Below are 25,164 nucleotides of genomic sequence, written 5' to 3'. Positions count from 1 at the left end.
CAGACGCTGTCAAATGTGTTCCACACGCAGGGTGACATCAGCTCGGGTCCTTTGGGATGGTGCGTTACAGTCCTGCTATGTTGTTAGGCCCAGTTTACATTAAAAGTGGCTTTTGGAAATAAGTAAGTAATAACTTGCTAAATCGGGGCCTGAACTGCTCAGTTTAACAAATTATGACTTTGTTTTTATTTATTATTACATGTATTATTTTAAGAATATGTTTAAGGGGAAGCCTAGTTTAATGAAAAATGGCCAGGTTCAATCAGGCAGCACGCTAATTCCAGCTGGGTGTCACCACCATCTTCATCGTCATGGTTTAGTCATGTCCTTCTTTACATGCTAATTAGGCTGATGTGTCAGTAAGTGTTATAAGTGCAAACTTGGGCAGTGTTTGTTTTTTTGCTTTTGCAGTGTTGCTTTTGCAACATTTGTTTAGTTTTCATTCAATGCATAAAATATGAAGGGAACAAAAAACTCATGCGCATTGTATCATGTAATTAGACAAGTAAGCAGATGTTAATTAATATATGAATATCGTTTTTATTTCCAATCGTCTGGCTGTGGTTTGAGCAAACCTATGTCCCCCAGCTGTTGCTACACGAGACACAGTCAGAGCAAAAACAGAGCTCGAATTCAGCTGCTCTATTCCCAGAGCACAGACTATTACCCGAGCTGAAAGAGGAGACGCTTTTAGGATGTGCTGTCCCCAGACGTGACACAGCAGTGTGGCATTCTCCTTCTATCCAGTGGAGGGCAACAGGGGACACGATTACAGCCACGCACCTCCCGACCAGTCTGGGGAACCAGCAGGGCTGGGGCTTTGGAGCCCCGTGGAAATGCATCCAAGGCTTTCCTCTTGGACTCCGCTGTCAGATGAGGTTTCTGCTAGCAGACGTGGATCAGTTGTACACCAGCGCTGTGGCAGTCTTGGAGGAGAAACTGGAGGTTTTCAGACCTCACCTGGATAAAGCCCTGAGCAACCTGTGCTGGCTTTGAAGTTGGCCCTGCTTTGTAGAGGAGCTGGGGCTGGGGGCTCTGTGAGCCTCTCTGCAGTGCAGGTCCTGGGCCACCACAGTCAGCCTTTTGCTACCAAATTATTTCATTCTTTATTTCATCTGGAAGATGCTTGCTAAATGGATCCAAAACTTTCCTTTTTCTCAGCTCTCAGCCAGAGATAGCACGTGGTTGTGTTGTGATCAGCCACTGCATCCAAGCGTTTCTCCTCCTTTGCTTCTATGTGAAGAGCTTCCTGGTAACAAAAGAACGGTCCTAACATCCATCTTCAAGCTAATTTGCATTTTTAAATATTAACATTCATTCCACTTGTATTACTGTAGTCCTCAAGATCTTTCAATTTCTCTTGGCTGATACTCTGATCTCTTGTGCACCAATAATGCGTTCCACTTCATTGGTGCTAAAACCACTGTTGTATTTCCAGTGAGAAATAAGATTGATTACAAGCCTGATCATTGAGGAACTTCTGCTCATTATAACTCAGTTCCCATCACTCTCGTTCCAGCAGAGCCTGTTTTCATTTGCCCACTACTCAGTTCCTTACCTGCTGCATAATTCTTCTGTTAATTCCCATCTTTCCAAGCTTACCTAATAACTACCCATGTCATGTCATGGCTAGTGCCTCTTGATACCCAGATAAATTAGATCATGCCACACTTCTTGTGTCTGGGGAATGAACTGTCTCATTGAAGAAATACATAAGGTTTGTCTCACACAATTTACTAAACCTGGCTTTGCAGTTTATTCTGCTTGTCTCTGTGTCATTAATGATTCCTTCCTGAGAAAGAAAAAAAAAAAAGATCTATAATGAGATCATTTTCTCTCTCGAAGCTACACCTGTGCCTTGAGTATCAGCATGGAAGGCTGAGCTCTTCAACCTCTTTGCCCTACCACGTGGTCTGGAGATGCATTGACTTTCTCAGGGCATCCTGTCTTCTGCTAAGTCAACACAAAAGCCCATGACTTTCTCTAAATTGCTTGTGAACTCCCTGACACTCTCTCTTTTTCTCTGTTTTTCCTTCTTCCCCCCCCTCCCTGCCAGAAGCTGGCATGAGGAGAATAACAGTGCAATCTCCCACATTGCTGTGGTCTGAGCAGGTTTCCCCTCACATTATGTCTAAATAAATATTAATAAGAAAAATGGAATAAGAGCTCATTGACAAATTCAGCAAATATTTGCCTCTGCCATCCCTTTCCAGCCACCTGGCTCCTGGAGGAAAGTTTTGCCCTTTCTCAGACCAGAGCTTTCAGGAAATAAACATTTGTTTTATTTTCTCAGAGGAGGAAAATGAAAATGGCATTATGGGGCCCGAAGCCCACATCTCCTATTTTGTGTGGCTGGAAGCAACTTCAAGCCACTAGCTTGAACAATGGCTTTTGTCTTCGCCTTCAAGTGACAAGCTGTCACAGAACCAGCCAGGATGGGCTTGAATTATGATGAGGATTTCACCTTGAGGACCCGGAGTGTTTTTCTGCACCCTTGGAAGGACTATCTAGCCAAAAAAGCTCCCAGAATAGTCCGAGTCTTTCGGCCAGTCTCTGCACTTGAAAAAAAATGAAGCCTTGGTTCTGACAGCCAGAAAGACTAAGGAGAAACAACAGCAGGGATGGCAGCAGCGTTAGCTCACCTGGGTGCAGCCAGCCACAGCCATCCCCGCTAGCAGAGCCCCAGAGCGTGGTCGCTGGAGGCAAACCGGGACGTGAGCTTTGTGCAAGGCTGCTCGAGGACATAGAGGGTGCAGGGCACCCTGACTTAAAGGTGTGACTTCAAGGGTCAGTTCTGCTTGGCTTGCTGGGTTTTGGTGTACTGACAGCAGAGGCTGTGCTAGAAGGTGAGAAGAGAAAGTCGAGGAGGCCAAGACAGGCAGTTGTGTTGGAGCACAGCTTCCCAGCTGGTCCCAGCCTTTTGGTCACAGTTGCATTTGTTCCTGGTTTTTCTTTGGTTTCTGAATAGAGGAGGGGCTGGGGTAAACAAGCAGGGACAAGGAGTAACGAGGTGGTGGCAGATATGACGGTGAGTCAAGAAATGACAGCAAGTTAATTGTCACTGATTTCTCTGCTGGTTAATTGGATGCCCTCTGGGAGGGGAGAGCCCGTCAAGGGAACCCATGGGGTTCAGGACAGCAGATCCTGTGAATCAAACAGATGCTCTGAAAAGGTTTTTTCTGGAGAACCACAAAATCCAGTGTCATGGATATTTTCTGGGTGTTGTTGGTGCCTTCTTGTGTTCATGCTGAGTACAGCTGAAGGGCACCAAGCATGATTTTGAGCCAGATTGCCAGCTGGCACAAATTGCTTTATTCAAATTGCCTTATCAGCAGAGCTGCTGTTTATCAGGGACCTTGGCTGTGCCACTGACACCTTTCTCTCTGGGTCTGTATTTCTCTCTCCTTTGAGGAAATGGTCTCTTGGTGTGGTCTTGCAGAAGTACAGCAGAAATGGCATGTCAAGCACTTGTGTTATTCTCTGTGACAGAAGCATTGGGCTGTACAAGATGCTCAGTTTACTTTAATAGCAAGCTGCTGGGAGAAACGTACAGAAAAGCCCAAAACACAAAAGCTCAAGAGGAGCCATCTTCTTCACAGCAATGGTAGAGGCAGTTCTTCAGTCAACAGTAGTAAAGATCCCCTGCCTTCAGCTTACAGCCAAGTTACAGAGCCATTGGCTGCAGCTCTGAATGTTTAAAAGCTCCCCATGTGCAGAGGTTGGGAATGCTGATGCTGAGTTTCCCGGTCTGACGTGCACAGCTACTCACCCTGGGGGATGCTTGGGAGCACCGGAGCTGCACCGGCTCCCATCAGATATGGTAAGCGAGACCTCCCTGCGGGCTGCCGGGGTTCACTGTCATCCCACAAGCTCTTTGTGCCAGGTGGTGTGTTTTTCCTGGGTGGAATTAGCTAAGAAGTACAGGTCAAAGGGCCCCATCTCGCCTGCCTACACTGGGTTAAAAGGCTGAAGAAGCTGAGAGACCCAGAGTGCAGCCAGGGAAATTGTTCAGCTCTGCCTCTGGGGAGATGAAGGCACGAGATGGTGGCTGGTCCTGCAGTGGGAGGCTGAGGTTCAGGAAGCCCCGTGGTGTTAACACATCCACAGCACGTCGTGGCCAGCCTCGGTGGTCCCGTGCAAAGGTGGAGGATGCTCTGCACCGCCTCCAGCTGCAGGCCAGCCATGGGGCTTCGCTCCAGGTGCTCGCTGAGCAGAAAGTGGACAAAAATCCTTCCTGGGATGCCACGTGGTGGCGTGCCTTAGCCCTCCAAGGACGGAGCAGTGGATCCCGCCGCTCCGTTAACGAGACTGACTAATTATTTATTACAAAGGAGGTTGCAGGAATCTGGAGCGGAAACTGCTCCCCAGGCCAGCTAACTCACACCTAAGCATGCCAGGCTCCTTTCATAGCAAAGCACATGTCGGAGCAATCAGACCTGCTGCTGGGAGGCTCACGGGAGTGGGACCAAGGCTGTTTTATACATGTGTGTGAGCGTGTATATATATACATGTATAAAAAGTGTGTGTGTGTGTATATTTTACTATGTTAAGCTATAAACTGTATGGGTTAGGTATGAATTAGAACCTTATAAAATGTGTTTACTCATTCTGTGTAACTCAAAGCGGGGATTAAACAGTAGGAAAAACTGACCGGGAGAATTTTCCAAGCTGAAAAAGTTTTACAGCTCTCATTGTGAACTTGAGAGGGAGGATTTTTTTTTTCTTTATTTTTTTTTTTTTTTCAGAGCAAGTTTTTTGTCATTGAATTTTTATGGTTACCAGATAAAAGGAGGGGGTACAGCTGAGGAGGAAGGATGGACGGAGGAATAGCAGGAGAAAGTTCTGGCAGGCAGAGTTGTCCTTAGGCGTCTGAGCCTCATCCTCCTCTCCATCTCTTGTGACAGACAATGTGCTTTCTGTGCCAGTGGCATCCAGGAGGGCCTCCCCATGGCATGCCGTGCTCCTAAGCAGGCCCTGCTTTTCTCATCTCCTTGAAGGCATCTTTTATGGGGAAAACAGAATCCCAAAATGCTGCTGCAGTTCGAGGGAATGGGTGCAGGAAAGGCCAGCGGAAGCAGAGGCAGAAGGGAGGTGAGGCTCCGCTGAGCATCTCAGGCAGGGGAAGATGAGAGGGAGGAGCAGGGAATGGGGATGGATTGAAGCCTTGCAGATGTTTTGTCACCCTCCTCTTAAGGAAAAGCTGGACAAAGCACCAGAGTAATAATTTTGCCATTATCAAGTGAATCATCCTGAGTCAGTTCCAGCTGAGCGCTGTTTGATGAAGAGCAAGGTGCATGCAACCCGGAACCGTTTCATTTCTTATTTCCTCCCCTCCTTGGACACAGCTTTCTTTCCCCACCCTTTGTTTGGTCTCTTCTACCTTCTAGATCTTGCCTCGGTGAATCATCTCCGCCTTCAGGACTGGTGGCCCCTGCGCAGGGAGCAGAGCCTGACTCACTGCTCTCCTCTACTTGTTATTTCCACAGCCTTAGGAGGGTTGGGCTTTGGTCGTTGGGCTTTGGGTGTTGTGGTGTGTTTTGGGTTTTGTTTTTTTGTGGTTCTTTTTTTTTTTTTTTCCACTTCACTTTATGAACATTTTCCAGGAGATCAGGGGAAGGGAGGGGGGAAGAGAGACAGAGAGGGTTCGTTGTTTGGGTAATTTTCCCTACTGCTAAATGTCAGCATCCTACGCCTGATGGTCAGGATAGGGAGTAGTGGGGCTTCTATTTCAGGCTGTGCAAGGGATCGGAGAGACTCACCTTATCTTCCTAACATGGCCCAAACGATGTTTGGGTTCTATTTAGGGTTTTGAAGAAAAGAGGGAAGTGATAACCTCCCTGTACGAGCTCCGGGTTGGCTACCTGGCACTGGCTTCCCTCATCAGCACAGATCCTGCAACAGCCCTGGAATCCATTTACCACTTGGCTTAATCCTGCTCTGCTTATTCAGGGAATCTGTCTTTTGTCGTCTGAGTTGAAAGACGTTGCGCAGTTGCTGGCGATGACGTGTCTCCTGCTAACCATCCTAGAGCAATCGGAGACCTGGGGGTGGGGAGCGTGCCCAGGTTCCTGCCTTTGCCAAGGGCACGGGGCACTCAAACAGCTTCTCCCACCACTGCAGGCCATCGGTGAGATGGGTCCCCATGGACATCGCCCGTCAGAGCTGTCCTGGCTAAGAGCAGCTTCCCACTCCTGTGGATGCCAAGATTGATTTGTCTCGGTTTCTAGGAATTGGGACTTAAAATTCAGAGCAGAAGTCCTGCCTTCTGTGCCAGTGTCCTGCTGTGTGCTTGTGGCAGATATCCTCAGAGCCTGGGTTCTGCTTACTAATACAAAGAGGTTAATAGTCTTTCAGAGATGAAAGCCAGGTATTAGAGGTTAGAGATCTGGACTGGGGGCCTGGGCTCTTGCCCCAAACCTGCCTTTTGCCTGCTGTCATGAAAAAGTAATTTCCTTTCTTTGCGTTCTGGCTCCTTTGCCTGCTGCTTCTCCCTGCAGCTTTCTGCAGTGCAGGTGCATGTGGTAACAGAGCTCATAGCTTGGCCAAGGAATGTAAATGCTGCCACATTGTCAGAGGTATTCATGGCCTTTGTGAAGGGCATTGAGGTCTCTGAGTGTCAAGAGCCTTGTTGACATATGTTTTGTCCTCAAGAAAACAAAATCAACTCAATTTAAGAAATACGAGTTTATATGTTGTCCTTGTGAGCAGTGGGAGCGTGCAGTGATGCAGTAGATCCTGTCTCACCTTGTGGTTGTAATGGAAAAGATGGAGCAATTGCTGATACAGTGGTAGTGCTGCTGAAGTAGACACCTCATGGTCAAGAGGTTCCCAGCTCGTTCTCCTCTTCATTGACTTGTCTTCTCTTGAATCAAAACTGTGAAGCAAAATGGGATATTTATTATGATGAAATCAGTAAGTGAGCGGTTTATTCTCTGTGTTAAGGCAGTTGTGAGTACACACCAGTCACCCAGGTATGCTTTGTTCAAGAACTGATGTCAGCTCTTGCATACGTTAGTCCTGACCAAGTGGGTGTTTTCTAGAGCTTGGCCAGATAATTGCTTCTTTCCTGAGTTTTATCATGATAATGTTTGGCTTCTCCTGTGATACTTGCTTGGATAAATGGAAAGTTCTGAAAAGAAGCACAGGGAAATGGCATGCCTTCTAGCCTGAATGTGAGGTAACTGAGCATATCTACAAAAATATTTAGAACTCACTGTGTTTTCACAGGGTTTAACCTCGGTACTGCAAACATGTCCATTAGTTTATCTGGCACACGAGTGTAATGGGACAACTTGCATGAATAAAGCTAAACATGTGTAAATGTTTGCAAGATATGGGTCCATAATTCCTTGGAAATCATAGCAAACCAACTCTATTTTCATGTGCAGTGGTATTCTCCTATCCATCTTAGACAAGTGATCTGAAATATCTGTAATAATCATTATAGCATGGTTGTTCCAAATAGCTCACAGCCAGGATGCAGAAACTCAGCTAGTGTAAACTGTTATTGTTCCATTGACTTCAAGGGATCTACAGGAGATTTTATGAACTGAGGATCTGCCCCCACATTCTCAAATATTCAAAAGTGAGTATTAGGGCCAAGTAAGAGGTCTGCTTCCATGCAGGTCTGTCCATCAGGACCAATTTCTGTAAGTGTTCGTTGGCTCACAGGCTGCAGATCTGGCTGCAGTTGTGCGTGCTGAACCCTTCTGAATGTACTGGTCCAGAGCCTTAGCACTAATTCTCTGTGAACATCAGCATCTGTGCATATTGCCTCTATTTAGAATAAATAGGACCAAAGAAATAATAGTTTATTTAAATTGATTGCCACTACAGGTAGTGAACTTTGGTGTGTGGCTTGGTCCATACCCCAGCACTGAAGTGTAAGAAGGAAGGATGGGAAGGAGGAAGGATGGGAAATAGTGGCAATAAAGAAGAAATCTGCTGATCTCACAAGTCCAAAAAGTGCAAGGAGAATTGAAGCACAGACCAGCTGATGGCTTTTCAGCATAGGTTTGCAATAATATGATTTGACAAATCACCCAAGATAATCATCTTTGTAGAGGTTTATTGCACGCTGAGTTTCTTTCCAGGAAATATTCTTTGCCGCTCCTGCTAGACTGGTATTTGAATCTAGCTGAGTGTGTGTGCATGTGCATATATGCTTAAGACCTCTCTAAAGGCTTGATCTTCAACTGACACAAGTCAGCCAATGTGTTTCTGTAGGGTATTAAGGTTCTGGAGGTTTTGGTCATAAAGAATTGAAAATAAAGTTAATGGACTGCTCAGTAGAGCTGGAAATAAAGGACCAGACCCTGCTGCTTGGCAGGTGTCCCCTGCTTTCTTCATAGACCATAATGTATGAGGCAAGTTAGGAAGACTGTGTGGTAGGCAAGTTTGTGTGTCAGACATGGTATAGGAATATTGTTAGGGCCCACTTGGACTGGGCAGAATCGTTGACCTTTATTTAGGAGGGCTCCCTGGATTGTCCTCTGATGTGCCTCGTGGCAAAAGCTGCTCCCTTTCATGGCTAGGTATTTTAATCACAGCAGCAAACGGAACCACCCAGTGTTCTGGGCTGGTGGAGTCCATCTCATTGGTGCTGTCTTTGTATCCAAAATTTGTCATGTTCAGACAGTAGCTTACAGACCCTTACTTTTTTTCCTAGGAACCACGAGACAGCAGTAGTTTCGTGCATTAAAGGAGAAAGATGGAAGAGTTGCATTGGAAGGGACCTATGGAGATCATCCAGTCCAACTGCCTGACCACCTTAGGGCTAACCAAAAGTTTAAGCATATTGTTAAGGGCTCTATCCAAACACCTCTTGAGCACTGACAGGCATGGGGCATCAACCACCTCTCTAGCGAGCCTGTTCCAGTGTTTGGCTGCCCTCACAGTACCGAAATGTTTCCTTACATCTAGTCTGGACCTCCCCTGGTGCAGCTTTGTGCTGTTCCCGTGCATCCTGCCATTGGCAGCCAGCGAGCAGAGGCCAGGGCCTCCCTCTGCCCTTCCTCTCCTCAGGGAGTCACAGACAGAAATGAGGTCTCCTCTTCTTTTCTTCAGACTAGACAAGCCATGTGTCCTCATAGGACCTGCCTTCCAACCCTTTTACCAGCCTTGTTGCCCTCCTCTGGATGCTTTTAAGTACCTTAATATCCTTTTCATATTTTGGAGCCCAGAACTGCCCATATTCAAGGTGAGACTTCACCAACACTAAATATAACAGGAGAATCACCTCTTTTGACCGGCTGGCTATGCTGTGTTGAATGAACCCAAGACTGTGGTTTGCCCTCTTGGCTGCCAGGGCACACTGCTGGTTCATGTTGAGATGTTGTGAGGCTTTGTGTCCGTCTGAGGCATATCTGAAATGTTGGTTTGTGTGGTAGAAGAGTGCTCTGGGGCTGCAGCAGGGCGGGTGGGCTTCTTGTTGAACGTAAGGCTCCATGCAGTCCCTAGATCTTTTGCAGACTGCTGACCATGGGCCTTAGGGACTCTGGACTGCTGGTCCATTGTTTAGAAAGCTCTCATTTAAAAGAAGCTAAAAATGAAAGGAAAACAAGAATAAGGGTGGGAACTAGATCTGTGGTGATAGATAAAATCTTCTCCCAGACAAGAAGTATCTGAGGACAAAGCCCTTCTCTTTGCTTTGCGTCTGCACAACTCCCAGCACAAATGGGTTCCCACTTTGCCTCAAAATCAAGTAACTGTTTCAGCATGCTGCAGAGTCCAGAACTAACTCCCAGGGAATACGTACATCCAGTTGGACTCTCCACCATGCTAATGTGAGTACGTGGCTTTGAGATTGGAACTGGCTCATGTCTGGATGGCTCTGAGCATAGCAGAGTCAGCTTGTGTCTGGCTGTGGTTGACCCTTAGCAACCCAGTGAACCCTGAGAAATACTGGAGGGCTCACAGCACAGAATGAAATGCATTAATTCTCATTCTTCTCCAACAGCATGCTGCCTTGGGGGAGATGGAGGAGGCGATGCATTTTTACATAAGTTGAAGCAGTTTTTCCAAGGTCTTAGATAGTGACTGTGAAAGAACAGTGGTAAGCAGTATCTGCGGAGGTACAGGAGCAGTGAGACCTATTGATGACCCTAAAGGAAGAATACACTCATGATTAGCCTTGTGCATCATGTTTTTAGAATGCAGCAGCCCATCCTTCAGTTCCAAGTGGTTGCTCTGCATGCAGTGAGTTGTAGCCCAGGAGAGCACCAGCGAAGCCATCCAAGGGCCTGTTGTGGCACTGGAACGCAACTTTTGCTCTTAGCTCAGCTAAAATGCTGCTCCTTAAATCCAGACAAATGCAGTCTTCCATCAGCAGAGGAACTGGGAAGCTCAGAGGAGAGCCTTTCATCATTCTTAATGTATCTAGTAATGCATAGATGTATGAAGCATAGATGTTCCCCCCAAATCCATAACCGAGGTAAGATGAAGTCATTCAGAGAAGTGCTACAATTTGCACCTTCGTACGAGTTAGCAAGTGACGCACAAACCGTGCCTGAAGTTGCACAGACTAATTACAGGCGCTTCCATTTCAGTCTAGACAACTTGTGCCCAGCCAGAGAGATTCCTGATGTGTCTTTGAGAGAAGTCACAACAAAGACATGACTTCAGAGGCTGCAGGCTTTTTGGGCGTGGGGGTTTAGGCACGCTCCATGTAACACGGGAGGACGGCATGCGTGGGTGCTCCCACAATGTTGGCAGAAAATGTTTAAGTAATAACTAGGCCTTTTCATTTCTTTTATAATCTGGCAAGCCATGCAGAGAAGGAGGTTTTGACATCCTTCCACCAGGATCAGTGGGGACAGTTTGCTTTTAATGATCTCTTAGGCAGAGAGACCGACCATCTGCTGTTGCAAATCGGAGCAGCTCCATTGCCTAAAGTTACGTTACGCTAATTTAAATCAGCCCAGCATCTCCAAGACAAAGCACCTATCGCTGCCTTCCCCCACCAAGAGCCAGACCCAGAGCACATCCAAGCCAGGTAGGGCCTTGTTGTGAAGGAGCAGCCCCTGCAGCCCTGCTCCCCATCCACAGGCCCAAAAGCTGGTCCAGGCCTTCTGCTCACAGCCCTCCTTTGAGCCTCCCTCTTGAGAGGCAGAGCCCCGGAGGAAGAAGCGTGTGCGATGAGGACCCCCAAAACGTGACAAATTTGGAGGGCTCAGCATGCCATTTGTTTCCTCATTTCAGGAAACAAAACCTGGCAAGAGCAAAGTGGAGTAGGGCCTCTTTTTCCATCTGCTTTGCTGGCATTGCTCCGGAGGTCACTGCCGGGGACGGAAGTCCTCACTGGGCCCCATCTGCCTTCCCTGGGCTTCCTCGTTCATGCCCACTTGGGCCTCTGACATTCTACTCTGTTTTTCTTTCCTTGAAAATGGATAGGGAATTGGGAGCCGCTGTGCAGGAACGCGCCTGTTCCCCATTACAGCTCCACCGGGGCTGTAACACGATCGTGCCTGCTCCATACCCACACAGATATTTATTTATCCATACAGGCTTTCTCCTTGTTTTCATTAAGTTAGGCAGAAAAGGTTAATCTTTCTTCTGCTAAAGCTTCAAAACCAACCAAGCTAAATAAAATATGATTTCTTTCATTTCTTTTCTAAAGGACACTCTCTTTTTCTTTTTTTTTTTCTTAAGTACCAGAATGAGGTCACAGTCAGAGATGCCACAAGAGTAAATTGAAAACAGGTTGAAAAAAAGCAAAAGGGAGAAAGACAGAGAGAGAAAACCACAATCAGAGGAAAGTGACTGGTAACGTTGCAGGGTTGGTTTAATCCAGTCTAGTAAAGAAGCTGTCAAGAAGGAGACATTGGTGCCTTTCCACTTTCGCCTTCATGCTCTTTCTAGGAATCTCCAAAGGAAATTGCAGCAGAGGTCTCCTCTCTTCTTCTCTTCCCCTTTGATTTGCAGCACCTGGGTTTCATTCAGGCTGCTCTCCATGTAGGGATGCAGCCTGAAGGTGCGGGAACGCCTCTGAAGGTCCCAGAGCTTCCTTTTGCTCCTCTAACCTTACCAAGTCTCTTGGCCTCGCTCTCTTGTTTAGTCTGGTTGAGCTTGATGCCGTAACTCCGTTGTCTTCGGTGGGATAGTTGGTAAGTGATTCATCCTGCGTGCTGTCCGTGACTGCTGGGCGCTGGCACGGATCGTGGTGGAAGGCCCGAGGCAGGCTGAGACTGCGGGATGCTGTGAGTGAGGGGTCTGAGCCCCCTCCTGCCTCTGGTTTTGTTCCTTGGTCCCTGTTCCTGCCCCTCTTAGCCCCCAGGGACTAGAAATAAGCTACCTCGAGAGCAAATTGCCAGCTTGGCCTTGCCAACCGGCAGCTGGCTCAGGGATGTCCTCCACCAGAGCGGGCATCAGGTTGGGCTCCCCATTATCTCTCCCACAACCATCACCGCTGAGCTGACCTACGTGCCTTCGGGTGGGCAGCCTTGGGCCAGGGGCTGCAAAGCTTCATGAAATAGGTGAAGCAAGTCCCCCCGGCGAGTTCCAAGCATGCTGTTATTTTCCTCTGTTTTAGGGAGAGCTCTGACTCACCATGATAGCAGCATTAGTGTAAGATACGTGTTTACAAGACCAAAAAAAGTGGAGGTTTGCCAAACCCCACAGCCCTGCCTGCAGAAGAGGCCGAGGCTACAGCGCGGGGCTGCGGTGGCGAGCGAAGGGAAATGCCCCCTGGGGAGAGCTGTGTCTCTGACAGTCACCAGCAGAGTGAAGACTGGTTTCCAAAACCTGCCTGGGCAATCGGATGGTTTGGGGCCCACCGGTCATGGGAAGGCAGTGGTATGGAAATTAGGGGAAGACAGTCTGGGAGGGATTTGGTGCACGGTTAGGAGAGCGCGTCCCATTGCTCCATTGGCTGTAGTATGGGGCTCCGTGAGCAACACTTACCACAGCCGTGTTGAGCTCTGGTCTGGATTTCTTGCTACTGAGAAGTGAACACAGGTGAGGCATCCTCACAGGAACTGGTCATTTGTCCTTGATATCTGTAAAAGCTTATTGCTTTAGTTAGCGTGACATCAATTATTTATTACTATTAATGAAGGACACAGATGGCTGTCTGGTCAATAAAATATCTCCTACTCCATGGAGATGATCTACTTAGCTATCATTTACTCTGCAGAGAATCTTTGGATTCTTACTGAAATTTAATAACACGAGCAAAGATACTACAGCAATCTAGGTCTGTGCTTTGGGGCTGCTCTGGGAGGCTGAAATCCTTCTTTATATTTGCTGGCGGGGTGTGTGAGAACACAGGCCCAGACGGGAAAGAGAAGCCCCGTTGCTTTCCATCACAAGCTACTTATCCATATAATCCCTTTTATAAAATGATCAAACTCCATCTTAAGAGATAGTTAGGTTATTTGTCCTTCTCAGGAGTCGACCATCTATTCATATCCAATTTACTTTCTTGTGCCATTACTGCCCATTAGCCTAAATATTTAGTTTCCATCTGAGTGCCTGCCCCGTTGATGTATTCACAGAACCAGCTCTCTCTTCTTGGCCTTTTTATGTCTCTGTTTGTATGGTAAACTTGTGCCTTTTGTTATTTCCCTATGAAAAGCCTTCTCTCCTGCTTTTCCTGTACCTTGTTGGTGAGCACAGCTGAGCTGAGCTCTCCAGCTGGGCACTCCTCAGGGATCTGTGCAGGTTCCTTCATTGCTGCAGCATCCCAGGACCACTTCTGCCTGGTAGGGCTACATTCGTGGTCCGCCATCCTCTTGCCTCAGTTGCATCCAGCTACAAGCCCCGGGTCTAAATCTAGGGAATAACATCATTTTTGGTCCCAGGGGAAGCTTAGGAAATCTCCCTTCAGCTGCTCACAGAGCACCACGGACTGAACAAAGAGACTTTCTTGTCTGAGATGAACAAAGCTGCCGTGTGCTGTTTCACCTGGGGGAGAGCACGAAAGGGCAGCTCTCTGCACTGGTTGCAGGATGGCCGATGGCTCTGGGCACTCGATTTGTCCCTGGGCTGTCCCTTACCTGTCCCTTACCTGACCCCACATCTGCTCTCCCCAGCCCGTGCAGTCTGGCACCAGCAGCAATCTTACTGCTGCTTACACAGGTGCAGGAATACTGCCAGCCTTGGCTTTCAGCACCTTTGTTAGCATCTGTTTTGCTATTTTTGTAACCACCTCTTTGCTTTTGTTCGACTGTAGCAGGACCAGCGAGAGAGGGAAGTTCCCCAGAGGCTCAGGGCTGAACACAAAGCAACCTCTCGCTGTTGAGATTTTATTGCAGGGGTTTTGGTTTAAGCCAGGTTGACACCACGTTGTTAGTCCCCATGAGCTTTGCTCCACAGCCTCCGAAGATGCCCATAGCACAGGACCTGCGAAGGTACCCGCAGAAACTTGCAGACCTCTGGGTACCCCATGGCACTGGGAGAAGGAGGTGGGTGCGAGGGCGTGCTGTTGGTTTCTGTCCTCTTGGCTATGTGAGATTGGGAATATGCTCTATGGATTTGGAGCTGCTTTTTTGGTTTTATTCTGTCTTTTAATGTTTAAAAAAAAAAAACGTCCTGAGGAAAGGCTGCTGGGAAGGACTCTGGGATTGACACTTTCTCATCCTTGGCTTGTGAGATTCCCTGCAGGGCAGCGACTGACCTCCCCGCGCTCTCTGATGCAAGCATTATTTTTACCCTGGTGTCTCACTCCAGATGGAGGCTGTTTCAGAAGTTCTCACCTAGACACAACCACATTTCTCTGAAACCCTGCAGCTACAGAACAGCGTTTCAAACCGATAGCAGGGGAGCGTTGGCTCTCCGGCACGCTAGAGTGAAGAGCGTGTCCAAGCACCGGGAGCGGCAGCGCAGGAGCACACACGCACATACGGTCCTTACGACACATCCCACGTCATCCCAGCCCCAAACTCCTGCCAGCTTTCCCCGAGGCACTTGCCTGCCTGCATGAAGGCAGGGAAAGCTTCAGCTTGTCGGTGCAGCTCCAAATAGCAAAGCTGTCAGGGAGAAAGGTCCCTGGGACCAGCCTGACGTCTGCTCGGAGATGGATGGCACCAGCCCGCAAAGAGTGAGGTCCAAACGAAGCAGGAAATGAGGTGAAGAAAGTGCAGTAATGAAAATACAACAAAACGAAACAAACACCGACATCTTTAGTAATGGTGTAGGAGCTGCCAGATGGGCTTGACCCAGGGGCTGTCTAGACGGCTTCGTACAGTGGCCAGTTCTGGAGGAAGGTGCGAGATGCCCACAGCAGGCACCCATGGGATGATCTGCCCCCATGAAGTTTCTACCCGGTCAGAGGAGAGGTTGCTTGAGGTCTGAAGAGGCTTAAAGGTCTTTCCATAGTTCAGCAGCACAATCTGGTGCTGCTTTCTCGTTACGTGTTTGTGATTCATCAGTCACGGCAGTGTCTGTCCTCGGTGACTTCTGGGGACAGGGAGTTCCCCTGCCCAACCCGCTGTCGTATGAAAAGGGATGGAAATGAGCACTGGAAATGTGCAGTAGGGTTTTGTTTGTTTGTTTAAACCATAAACCCAGAGCTAAGGGACTTGCTCAAGGCCATTCAGCGCTCACAACTTCCAAGCAGCAATTTTACAGCTGCCAACCCAACCTGCCCGCGGAATTGACCTGGGCTTTGGTACAGCCCCGGCTCTGGTAGCCAGGGTAAACTACAGAGACTGGTGACAGGGCTGCCTGAAAAACGTTTGGAAAGAACAAGTCGTGCTGGGAGCATTAAAATGAATAATTAAGGCTTGGATTCCTTTAGGGAGGAAAAGAATTTATTGCTGCTCTTTTCTCTAGCCAAGGGGGACATTTGTTACTGAATTGTGTATCTTGAGACGACGCAAATGCGGCTTGGGGGGGCTGGAGGGGAGAGGATTTTTTCTTCTACCTGGGTAATCTGGCCGCACAACGAGGCGGCCCAGGCTGGGTGTACCAGTGGGATATTTCTTACGGTCTGTACCAAGAAACTAGACTTGTGTTCCGTTTCAGTAGTCCTCGGTTAATTTTGCTTGTAGAAGAAGAAAGGAAGAAATGTGCTGAGCGGGGAATTCTTCTCCTCTCTGCGCTGCGGTGTCTTGACATTTCCACGTGCACGAGGTGCCCAGCGCAGAGACCTGGGGCCACCCCTGCTGACTGCAGCAGCTGCAGCAGCCCTCGCCCCGATTCCCATCTGTGGGAGTGAGGGCATGACCAGGGCATCTGTTGGGTTTTGGTTTTTACTGCTGGTACCTTGAGCTGGTGTAAAATGGGAATTGAAAGCAATGGGCTCCAACCGCCCGACAGCTTCCCCCGTGCGAGGAGCCAGCAGCTTGCACAGCAGTGGATAATCGGGTCCAAAAAGCTTAATAAATGGGACATTTTCGGTTTCAGCTGGGTCATGATCTAAGTGTTTAATAAGCTTTATAAACCGGGAGACCAAAAAAAAAAAGTCTTTCAGCAGTTTTTTTATTGTTATTATTTTTCTTTGAGTGCTTGTAAAGGGGTGAATGTCCTTCCGTGCGGCTGAGCTGAGGGCTGCAGCAATCAGCTGCAGGAGCCAGCGGAGTGCACATGAAAGGGAATGCAAAGCTACCGATTTTCATCGAATGAATAAAAAAATAAACAGCACATTGCAAGCAATTACATCCACGCTCTATAAATGTCTCCTTTCTGATAATCTAACGTAGCAGAAACATATTTCACCGTGACAGGTAATTTTAGAAAAAAGACCGTCTCCTTTTTGAGAACTGAAGGCGCCATTAGGGCAGGACAGAGCTATTTCGGGTGGGTGCCCGTGCTGTTCTGGGAACCCAGATCCCACCCTTGGGTGGTGGTCCCACACATGGTGTGTGCAGTGAGCCCACACGTTGCTCGTTTGAGCTGTGAATGCACTTTTCTGCTGTCCAAGCTATGACTTAGCACTGGCCACAGTCCTTGCTGTGGATCCCTGTTGCAGCTGACGGCCTGTGCATGTTTTCTGCTTGCTTTGTCCCCAGGCAATGTTCCCCGTACAGGCTCATGGTCATTCCTTCCAGCCACAGCCAGCTGGACTTTGTTGCTTGCCCGTAAGCCTGTGCTGGATAGGGGTGTTCCTGCGTTATTTTGTCAATGGCCTGCAATAATTGGCATCCGTATTGATGTTTTGGTCTTTCTCGTCTCTTTGCTCTCCAGGAGAATCCTTGAGCTTTGCAGACGATTTGCTTTCCGGCCTTGCAACGTCCTGTGTGGCAGCTGGTAGGAGCCACGGAGACGTCCCCGAAACCAGCCTCTATTCGGTTATTTTCAAATGCCTGGAACCAGACGGTCTGTACAAGTAAGGAGGGTCGTGTGGGGAGGTGCTGGGGAAGGGGGGATCTCCAATACAGTTATTTAATTGTTATTTATCTTTTTGATCACTACCATGTTACACCAGACACTGGAGAAATGAGGAGACTGCTGCTTTGGGCGTTAGGCTCAAGCAGTGAAATGCAGAAACAGTGTCTGCCAGTACGGCACTGGAGGCACTGGTTGTCTGTTGGAGACCCCACTGAAATAACTCAGATTTCCAGCAGGCTTCCAGGTCCATGCCTAGTGGGGTAGGGCTGTCTCACACGGACAAACTGAGCTAATGTGCTCAGATGGCAGCAAGCTGCCCACCCTGGCCAAATTTCTGGTGGACCGAGATGGCCAGAAGGTTGTAGGTGTGGGAGGTGTTGCTCACATCGGTTGATGTTAATATCAGCAGGATTCGTATACCAGCTCAGAGATGCCCCAAATGCATCTGCCCACCATGCCGTCGGTTATGTTGTGGTGCTTGGTCACATCTGTGCTGGTGTTCACTGAACTCTTCTGAGATGATGCCGTTGAAAATGGGATTGGATTTTCTGTTTGAACCCTATGGGAGTAGCTCGTGTCCAAAGTAAAGGGAAAATTTCAACATCCAATTATTACTTTCTGTGTCAATACAGTTTGGAGGGGGTCTGGTCAAGAGGGTAGGAATGAGCTTCCATAGGAATGGAGAGCACATGGAGGCAGATTGAAGGCAGGAACATGAAGGAGCGGAGGAGGCAGGGCAGAGCCATGACACGGGCACAGCAGCATGGCCCCATTATATTTTTTTCCCACCAGAAAAGGACAGAGGAGGCTCAGCAGGTGCAGCAGGTGCTCCATTTGAGCATCCCTTGTTTCACTGTGGACTGCCCCAGCCAGAACACACCCTTGGCGTGACGAGGAGTTTTGCTGTCTGTCTCAGAGGCCCCAAAATGCAGAAGCAGATGGGGAAGATGTCACCCACCCTGCAGCACTTCTGCTCCCAGGTCCAAGGGCAGCCTGCAGCCCTCTGCCATCGGGCAGGGGGACGGGGAGCTGACATCTTCAGACCCCTCTTCCTCCCGTGTACTCTCTAGAAATGGCATCTTCTGTTCTGTGGGGGATGGCAGGAGTCAGGAGGGTCAGAGGAGAGAGGGAGGGAGAGAGGAGGCGAGGAGATGAAGGGGAGATGCAGTAAGCAAGAGAGAAACACCCAGGGCTTAATGTCAGAGAGACTGTAATAATTAAAACACATTTCGTAGTGAGTAATGAAACTTTTTATGGGACCACAAAAGCAGTTAAAGCAAGAGCTGGCAAATGGTCTGTCAGCGAGAACTTTTTAAGATCTTGATTAATACTTTCCCTTTGCCTCCCCCTCCGCCGCCCCCCAGTTAAGTATGTTGACAGCCTCCAAAAACGGAGCAGTCTTTATTACGCATCCCTCGAGCAGGGCCGTGTCCAGGAGCGGGCTCCAAGTGATACCTCTTGCCATTTAATCATTTGAAATGTTTTCTCGTTAAATATATATAACGCGTAAATACAATTATTAATATCTCTGGAAACTGGGCTGCCCTGAAAAGGTGCCAAGGAGAGCCTGGAACAACCGCAGAGCTTGCTAATAGCGTGCCGCCCGTAAAATTGGTGGGTTGTGAGCTATCGGCAGTTCAGCTTATGCTGCCAGGGCGCTGGGCACGGGGAGAGCTGCTGGGTTCGATGGGGAGGCTGCTGCCGAGGTGAAGGCACGGAGCTGGGAGCCAGAAGGTCTGGCTGTTTGGCAGCACGGGCTGCCAGATCATCTTCCCCATCTGCTGGGCAGGGATAATTGCACTCACCCGTCTCTTCAGGGGCTCCGTGATCTAATTCCCGATGTCTGTAAAGGGCCGGGAGAACCTTGGGTGGGAGGCGTGAGGCTTTGTCCGGGGTTGTGTCATCCCTTTGGCCAAAGCCAGGCTTCTGCTCCGCGGCGGGGGTAAGCAGAGGTCGGTGGTGCCCCGTGCCCTGGGGTGGCTGTGGGCAGCTCCTGGTGCCCCCGGGTGAGGGACAGCAGCTCTCCATGGGGAGCTGCTGCTGTGTGCAGCCCTCAAACACCCGTCCCTTGGCACTGAGGAGCTTTGGACCTGGTGTTCCTGCGGGGACAGGACGGGGGTGACGCACAGCGCTGGCTCTGTCCATCGGCTAATTCTCAGCAGGGCTTGGCGCGCCCTTCACTGGGCTGCACACACTGACACGCACTTGTACGGACACACATCCGTGCTGGCATGTGCGGGGCACAGACCTGGAGTCCTAGGAACCCCAAAAAATGTGAGCACACACACTGCAGCACACCTTGCTCAGCATCTGCTGCTGCACGTGCCAGCACACCTGCGGGGACCGATGCTCCCGTGCTCCCCGTGTTCGTGTACGCTACCGTGGGTGCATCCATATCCAGCACACACACGTCTGTTCCAGCCCGGGACCCAACCAGCACATGTTTACTTAGCATCTGTGCATTCTCAGATACATAAGTACACACATTAAATATTCCGCTGTTCAGATGTCCATACAGTTGCGACACAGCGTGAAGAAAGCCAGAACAGTGAAATGTGAGGCTAACACTCTGTTCTGAGCCCGCGCGGACATAACAACAACAGAAACACGGGCACGGGGTCACTCCTTAAATTGAATTTCTTCTGCTTGTTTCATTTGTTTCTGTGGAAAAAAATAGCTGCGTTGGAAGGCCCCGAGCTGCTATAATCCTGGTTATAGCAGCTCGGCAGGGACCTGTGCTTTTCTCCAGGCTGGTAGGTGAGCACACGGACCCTGCAGCATCAGAGCTCTTCAAAAGCAAATGCTTTTTCTTGTTCAGTAGTCTGAGGGTATCACGCAAACTGAGGAGAGGAGACTGTGAGATCATGGGAGCCTCTTCTGCTTTGTAAATGTGTCTGACGTCCTGTCCCTTTTCTTCTCTAGTACCTACGGCAATTTCACTGCTGTTGGCCACTCATTTGGCAGATTACCAGGCTGAGATCAAAGCTGGGCTTGAGCATGAAAAACAAAACCAAAAAATGCTCTACAAACAAGCAAATAAACAGCCTGATTGATTCCTCTGCTTTTGAGACTTCTGTAATTTCAAAACATAAACTAACAAAAGGAGAACTAATTTCTTTGTCCTTTGCAATTTCAGCCTGATGAAAATATGTTGCCTGTCAGCCCTGTTCTTTCCCCTGCCTGTAGTACGTAGGGGCTGAGATTCCAGTCCCTGCACAGAGGGTTTTCCAAAGGAAAGTAGTTTGTTTCAACAAAGACGTGTGTGCTCCATCGGCTGCCGTGCACACGTGGACACTCCTGCTGGTCCCACAGGTGGGGGTGCCCATGCTTGGGATCTGTGCTACAGTCCCATGAATGCCCTCAAACACGGGGTACCTCTGATGGGCTTTGAAGAATGACAAGTTTGGTTCAAGCTCTTAAAAACAAAAGGCCTGTAATTCTTGCGGAACACCTCATGGGTCTGGGGATTCTTCTCCCAGTGCTCAGCTGGACCAGAGGCAGTCCACCAAGTGGCCTCCCAGGTGGATCTGGAAGAGGATGGGGTGAGGAAGGCAGAGGGAGAGCTGTCTCTGCGTCTGTTCAGTGCTTGGCTGGTGCGGGCCAGCCAGTCGTGTCTGAGGTTAATGCCAATCAGACCGATGGTTTGGGAGCTTGGGAGCATCGCTCCGTGACAGGCAACTCGTGGTGCACCAAGTCCCAAATGCCAGCTGGGAGAAGGGGCTCTGCCTTGTTTCGGGGGTCAAATCCAGCCTGGAGGACTGACCTTGCATAGCTCATGACCCTGACATAGCTCACCACCTACAACCCCAACAGCTCTCTTTGCTGCTGAGATGAGGGCTTCCCTTGTGCATCCCGCAGCCTCCCTGAGCCTTCAGCCCAGCTCATCGATCTCGGCTTCTCACCCCATCATTCTCCAGGCTCCTGGGGATGCCTCATTGCTGAGCTGTACCCGATCGGCTGCCTGAACGCAGCTCTGCCAGCCCAGCACGTTCCTTTCGGATACGTGGTGATACACCAAGAGCTGGGAGCCAGAAAGGGAGATTTTGGAAAAGGAAATGAAAACCCCCTCCAGCTCCTTATGGAGCTGTAGTGCAAACACACCAACCTCTTCCCTGTGCCACAGATACTATAATTATAGATTAGATTAAATCCCAATGTTTCACTTTATTTACATTCCTGACCTAGCCTATTCATTTCCGGTGTTTGTGCCAAGAATCAGCACAAAATTTACTGGAAATAATATGGAAGTCATCAGGATCCCTTCCAGAGCCTTTCCTTGGAGTGTGTTCATGTGCTGAGAAGGAGCCTCCAATTTGCCTTCCCTTTGCTGGCCCATATGGAGCTTCCCCAGGGTGATCCCGAACCAGCCCAAAGGCTCTGGCAGAGTGAGTTTTGGGAACAGTAGGAACCCATTCCCATGGGATGGTCAGGCCCTGCCATGGGATGGAAGTGCATTTAGGATTCTCAGACCACCACCACAAGGCTCCCAACCACAGCCAAGTCCTGTGCACCCCGCATCAATCCTGTTGGGCCACCTCCCGCATGACTCCTCTGTCATTGTGTGCCCAGCAGTGAAAATACATTTTTTTTTCTTTCTTTCCTTTTTTTTTTTTTTGGCAAGCTGAAGGAAAGAGGCAAAGTGGCTGAATATTGGGAACCTGCTGTAGCACTGAGAGATGGCAACTGCAGCTCAACGAGCTGAACATGCTGAAGGAACTGGCTCGGAGCGAGGCTGATTAATGTTGACTGACCTCTGCCTTATGCAGAGCTGGGATAACGAGTGGGATGGAAACCCTTGGTGCTCAAGTGTCTGCTAATGCTGGCAGCGGTCCGCCGCTCCTTATATGATACTAATTGTTATTGTTGGTCTTCCGTCAGGAAGACACATGAATGAGCACTGGAGAAATCGGAGACAGATCCCGACTAGCTCAGTGGCATGGGTTAAAACACATCTGTTACAGCCCTTGGCTGAGGCCCCCGTGTGCACAGGAGCTGTGCTGCTTCATTGAATCCACCTCTGCTGTTCCACATGCGTTCCAGCTTCCTGAAGTTGAGCAGTGCATGGCTGCAGTTTCTTCTCAGGCGCTCCTGGCTTGCAGAAGCTCAAACAAGGCAAGTCAGGAGTGGAACAAGTGTTTGCTAAATCCCAGCTGCTGGCTCCTCCTTCCTCAGCAGTGTAGGATTGCTTCAGAACCAGGGTGCCCCAGCGCTGGCTGGGATGTGGGGTTGTTTTTGCTGAAGTGAGCCCAGCACCGAGCTGTCTGGGCTTTGTGCAGCTCTCTGCAGCGGAGGTGGATTGGCCCCAAGAAAGGCAGACAGGGTCAGCAGAGGGAGGAGATAGTCTCACTGCTGAGATTAATGAAGTCCTGTGCATGTTGGGCTCTTGCTTCCAACATGGGCTTCTTTTCTCAGCACCCTACACAGAAGCACACATGTGGAAGCCATGGAAGGACATCCCTGCTGTCATCATGGCCCATCGAGGTGCAGGAGGCTCTTCCCAGCTTGGCCATCTGCTCCGCTGGGTGATGCAAGCAGGTCGCTTTGTCTCATCTCCATCTCTTTGTCTGCCCCCGTGGTCTGAAAGCTCAGGTTTTAAGTTGCCTCTGGCCATTTCTGTGCATGGCCCGGCCCGCGTGACTCAGAGCAGGGCCTCCAGGTGCTACTGCAATATTGCTGTCCTGACCGTTTGCCATCGCCGGTCTGAAAGTTGGGTTTGTGCCTGCATCCTCCTTCGGATCTGTCTCCTACCAGCATCCAGCCACCTGGGACACATCTGGCACCAGGAGGTGTCTTTCCACTGACCTCAGCGGAGCCTTCCTCCCCAGGAGCTGCCAAGCGCATGAGCATCTCCTGCCTTTTTGCAGGACAGGCCAAGTTATCCTCCCCAAATCCTCTGCTTCTGCTCCCGCCTCGTGCCACAGAGAGAAACAGAACAGCCTTTGTTGCCTTCCGCAACCAGCTCCTCCCCACCCTTTCCTCCGGACGTCCGGATTGAAATAACATTCTTGGTGGTTTTGTTCTGAAATCTCCTGGCACCCGAGCTTCAACCCTGGCTGGGTCCCGGCCCGGCTGCATTGCTCCTTTGGGGCGGCGGGAGGAAGGCGGGCGGTGGGGAGGAGGAGGAGGAGGCACAGCCGGATGGTTGGGGAGGGTATTGCAGTGGGGGAGCGTACAAATGGAGGATTCTTCCTGGCAGTGGTGGTGGGGTGGAGAGGAGGGGTTCGGCCCGTTCATCTGCTGGTAGACAAATGGACCTCTGCAGTTCCACCTCTTCCCATCACAGATTTACTCCCCCCTTGCAGTCATGGACTTGGATTGTATTTTTACCTCTGTGTGTGTAGAAACCTAAACTAACATAGATCGGTCCAAGTTTTATCTCATTGACTAATGGCAGAGCAAGTACAGGAGACACAATATAAATATCAGCACAGATATTGCTGGCTTTGATTTCCCTCTAAGCTACCAAAAGCTGCACTGTGCTGTGGCGCTGGAGTCATTTGTTTTGTTCTTCGGTTCTCCACATCACAGAGCACCTTTTTTCTGAAGGCTGGAAAGCTGGGGACCATGGAGATTTAATTTGTAGAGCAGCATTGGGTTTTGACACAAGGATTTCACTGCTTGCAGGGGGTATTCCTTTTATCTCGTAGGGGAAAGTGGGTCGGGAGAAGGACAAGTGGCTTTGTTCTTCATTTTCTAGATGGGGAAGCTGAGGCAGGGATCAGTGATGTGACGTGCCTGAAGCTTTCCTTGAGCTGGATCTGACCGTCGAGGTGAGGGGTGTCCTCATTCAACTTCACCCAAGCCCTGATTCAGGGCAGCACTTAAGAGAGCTGCTTCTTGAGCCGGGGACTGTGCAGCACCTCCTGCTCAAAAGTGGGGCCTCCTCTTCCAAATTTCCTTAAGCGGGCTGGGCAGTAGATACCTGAGAGATGACATCAGGGAAGTCAAGACAAGCCCTCGAGATCTCCACAGAGCCATTGGGTGTCCTGCACTCTCCCTTCTCTTGTCCTTGCTCTCTGTTTTCCTCCTAGCAAAGCCGGCCTGGCAGCAGGGTGACTTTTTTGCACAGTGCCAGAGGCAGCGGGCAGTGCTGCTTTGCCAGCTGCAGTCCCCCCTCCTGCTGCACCTCCAGCCCTGGTGGGAGCGATGCTGGCGATGTTGGGGGCAGCACCGGGACTCCGACACCACAAGGCAGTGCAGCATCACACCCGCAGCCCTTCTGGGGTGTGTGCAGCCCAGGGCAAGCTCTGCCCCTGTGGGTCTTGGCATTTAAATTCTGGGCGAGCAGAAGGATCCAAGCAGCTACATGTGAAGATTCTGCCTCCTCCCGTGACTGCTTCCCTGCAACCAGGAGCAGCTCAGCCTGATATTTGCAGACAAGTCAAGGTTTTTTTATAGGCTAATTCCAGCCTTAGGAGCGGCAAAAAGGAGGTCAGCTGTATCCATAAATATGCCATGGGAAGGATGTGACAAGCTGCTCCGAGGCCCAGGTGTTCAGGTACTGCTGCACCCACAGCTCCTAGCTGAACCTCAAGCCATCCACACATCCCATGGAGTCAATCAGCTCAGGCAGGCTCTGGATGGGACCCCAGGTCCCAAAAGCTGGAGATGCTAGGCACAAAAGGTGCTGCTGATCCACACAGAAAGACAACTCATAAGCTAATCCTGCCTGCCCATTTTTCCCCCCACGCTCTAGAGGTTTTTGGATTCCATTACCTACAAGATCTGTCCTAGTTCAGACCAGCAATGTACACACATCTCATATATGGTCTGCGAGGCCATGGAAATGGTTAAACATTTATTTATTATTTATTTATTGATGCAGCCCTGCATGGGAGGTTGCTGAATGCAGCGGCTTTCCAGATCTTCAGTGGCCTTTAACTTAAACTTATTTTT

The 25,164-nt window shown here is 49.6% G+C and overlaps 1 protein-coding gene across 12 annotated transcripts in view; it reads left to right on the top strand.

Moving 5' to 3' along the window:
• ASTN2 (astrotactin 2) overlaps positions 1-25,164 on the top strand; it is a 324,948-nt gene that overhangs the window by 275,237 nt on the left and 24,547 nt on the right. For 11 of the 12 annotated variants that reach the window (XM_068656627.1, XM_068656614.1, XM_068656612.1 and 8 more), the window contains one exon: positions 17,125-17,266. In XM_068656627.1, the coding sequence (XP_068512728.1) occupies positions 17,125-17,266 (142 nt within the window). The remainder of the gene's footprint in view (positions 1-17,124; positions 17,267-25,164) is intronic. The other variant, XR_011089090.1, reaches the window with a different exon arrangement.

This window comes from Anas acuta, chromosome 20 (assembly GCF_963932015.1).
Source record: "Anas acuta chromosome 20, bAnaAcu1.1, whole genome shotgun sequence".
NCBI classification, from domain to species: Eukaryota; Metazoa; Chordata; class Aves; order Anseriformes; family Anatidae; genus Anas; species Anas acuta.
This window is presented reverse-complemented; position numbering and strand designations above follow the sequence as displayed.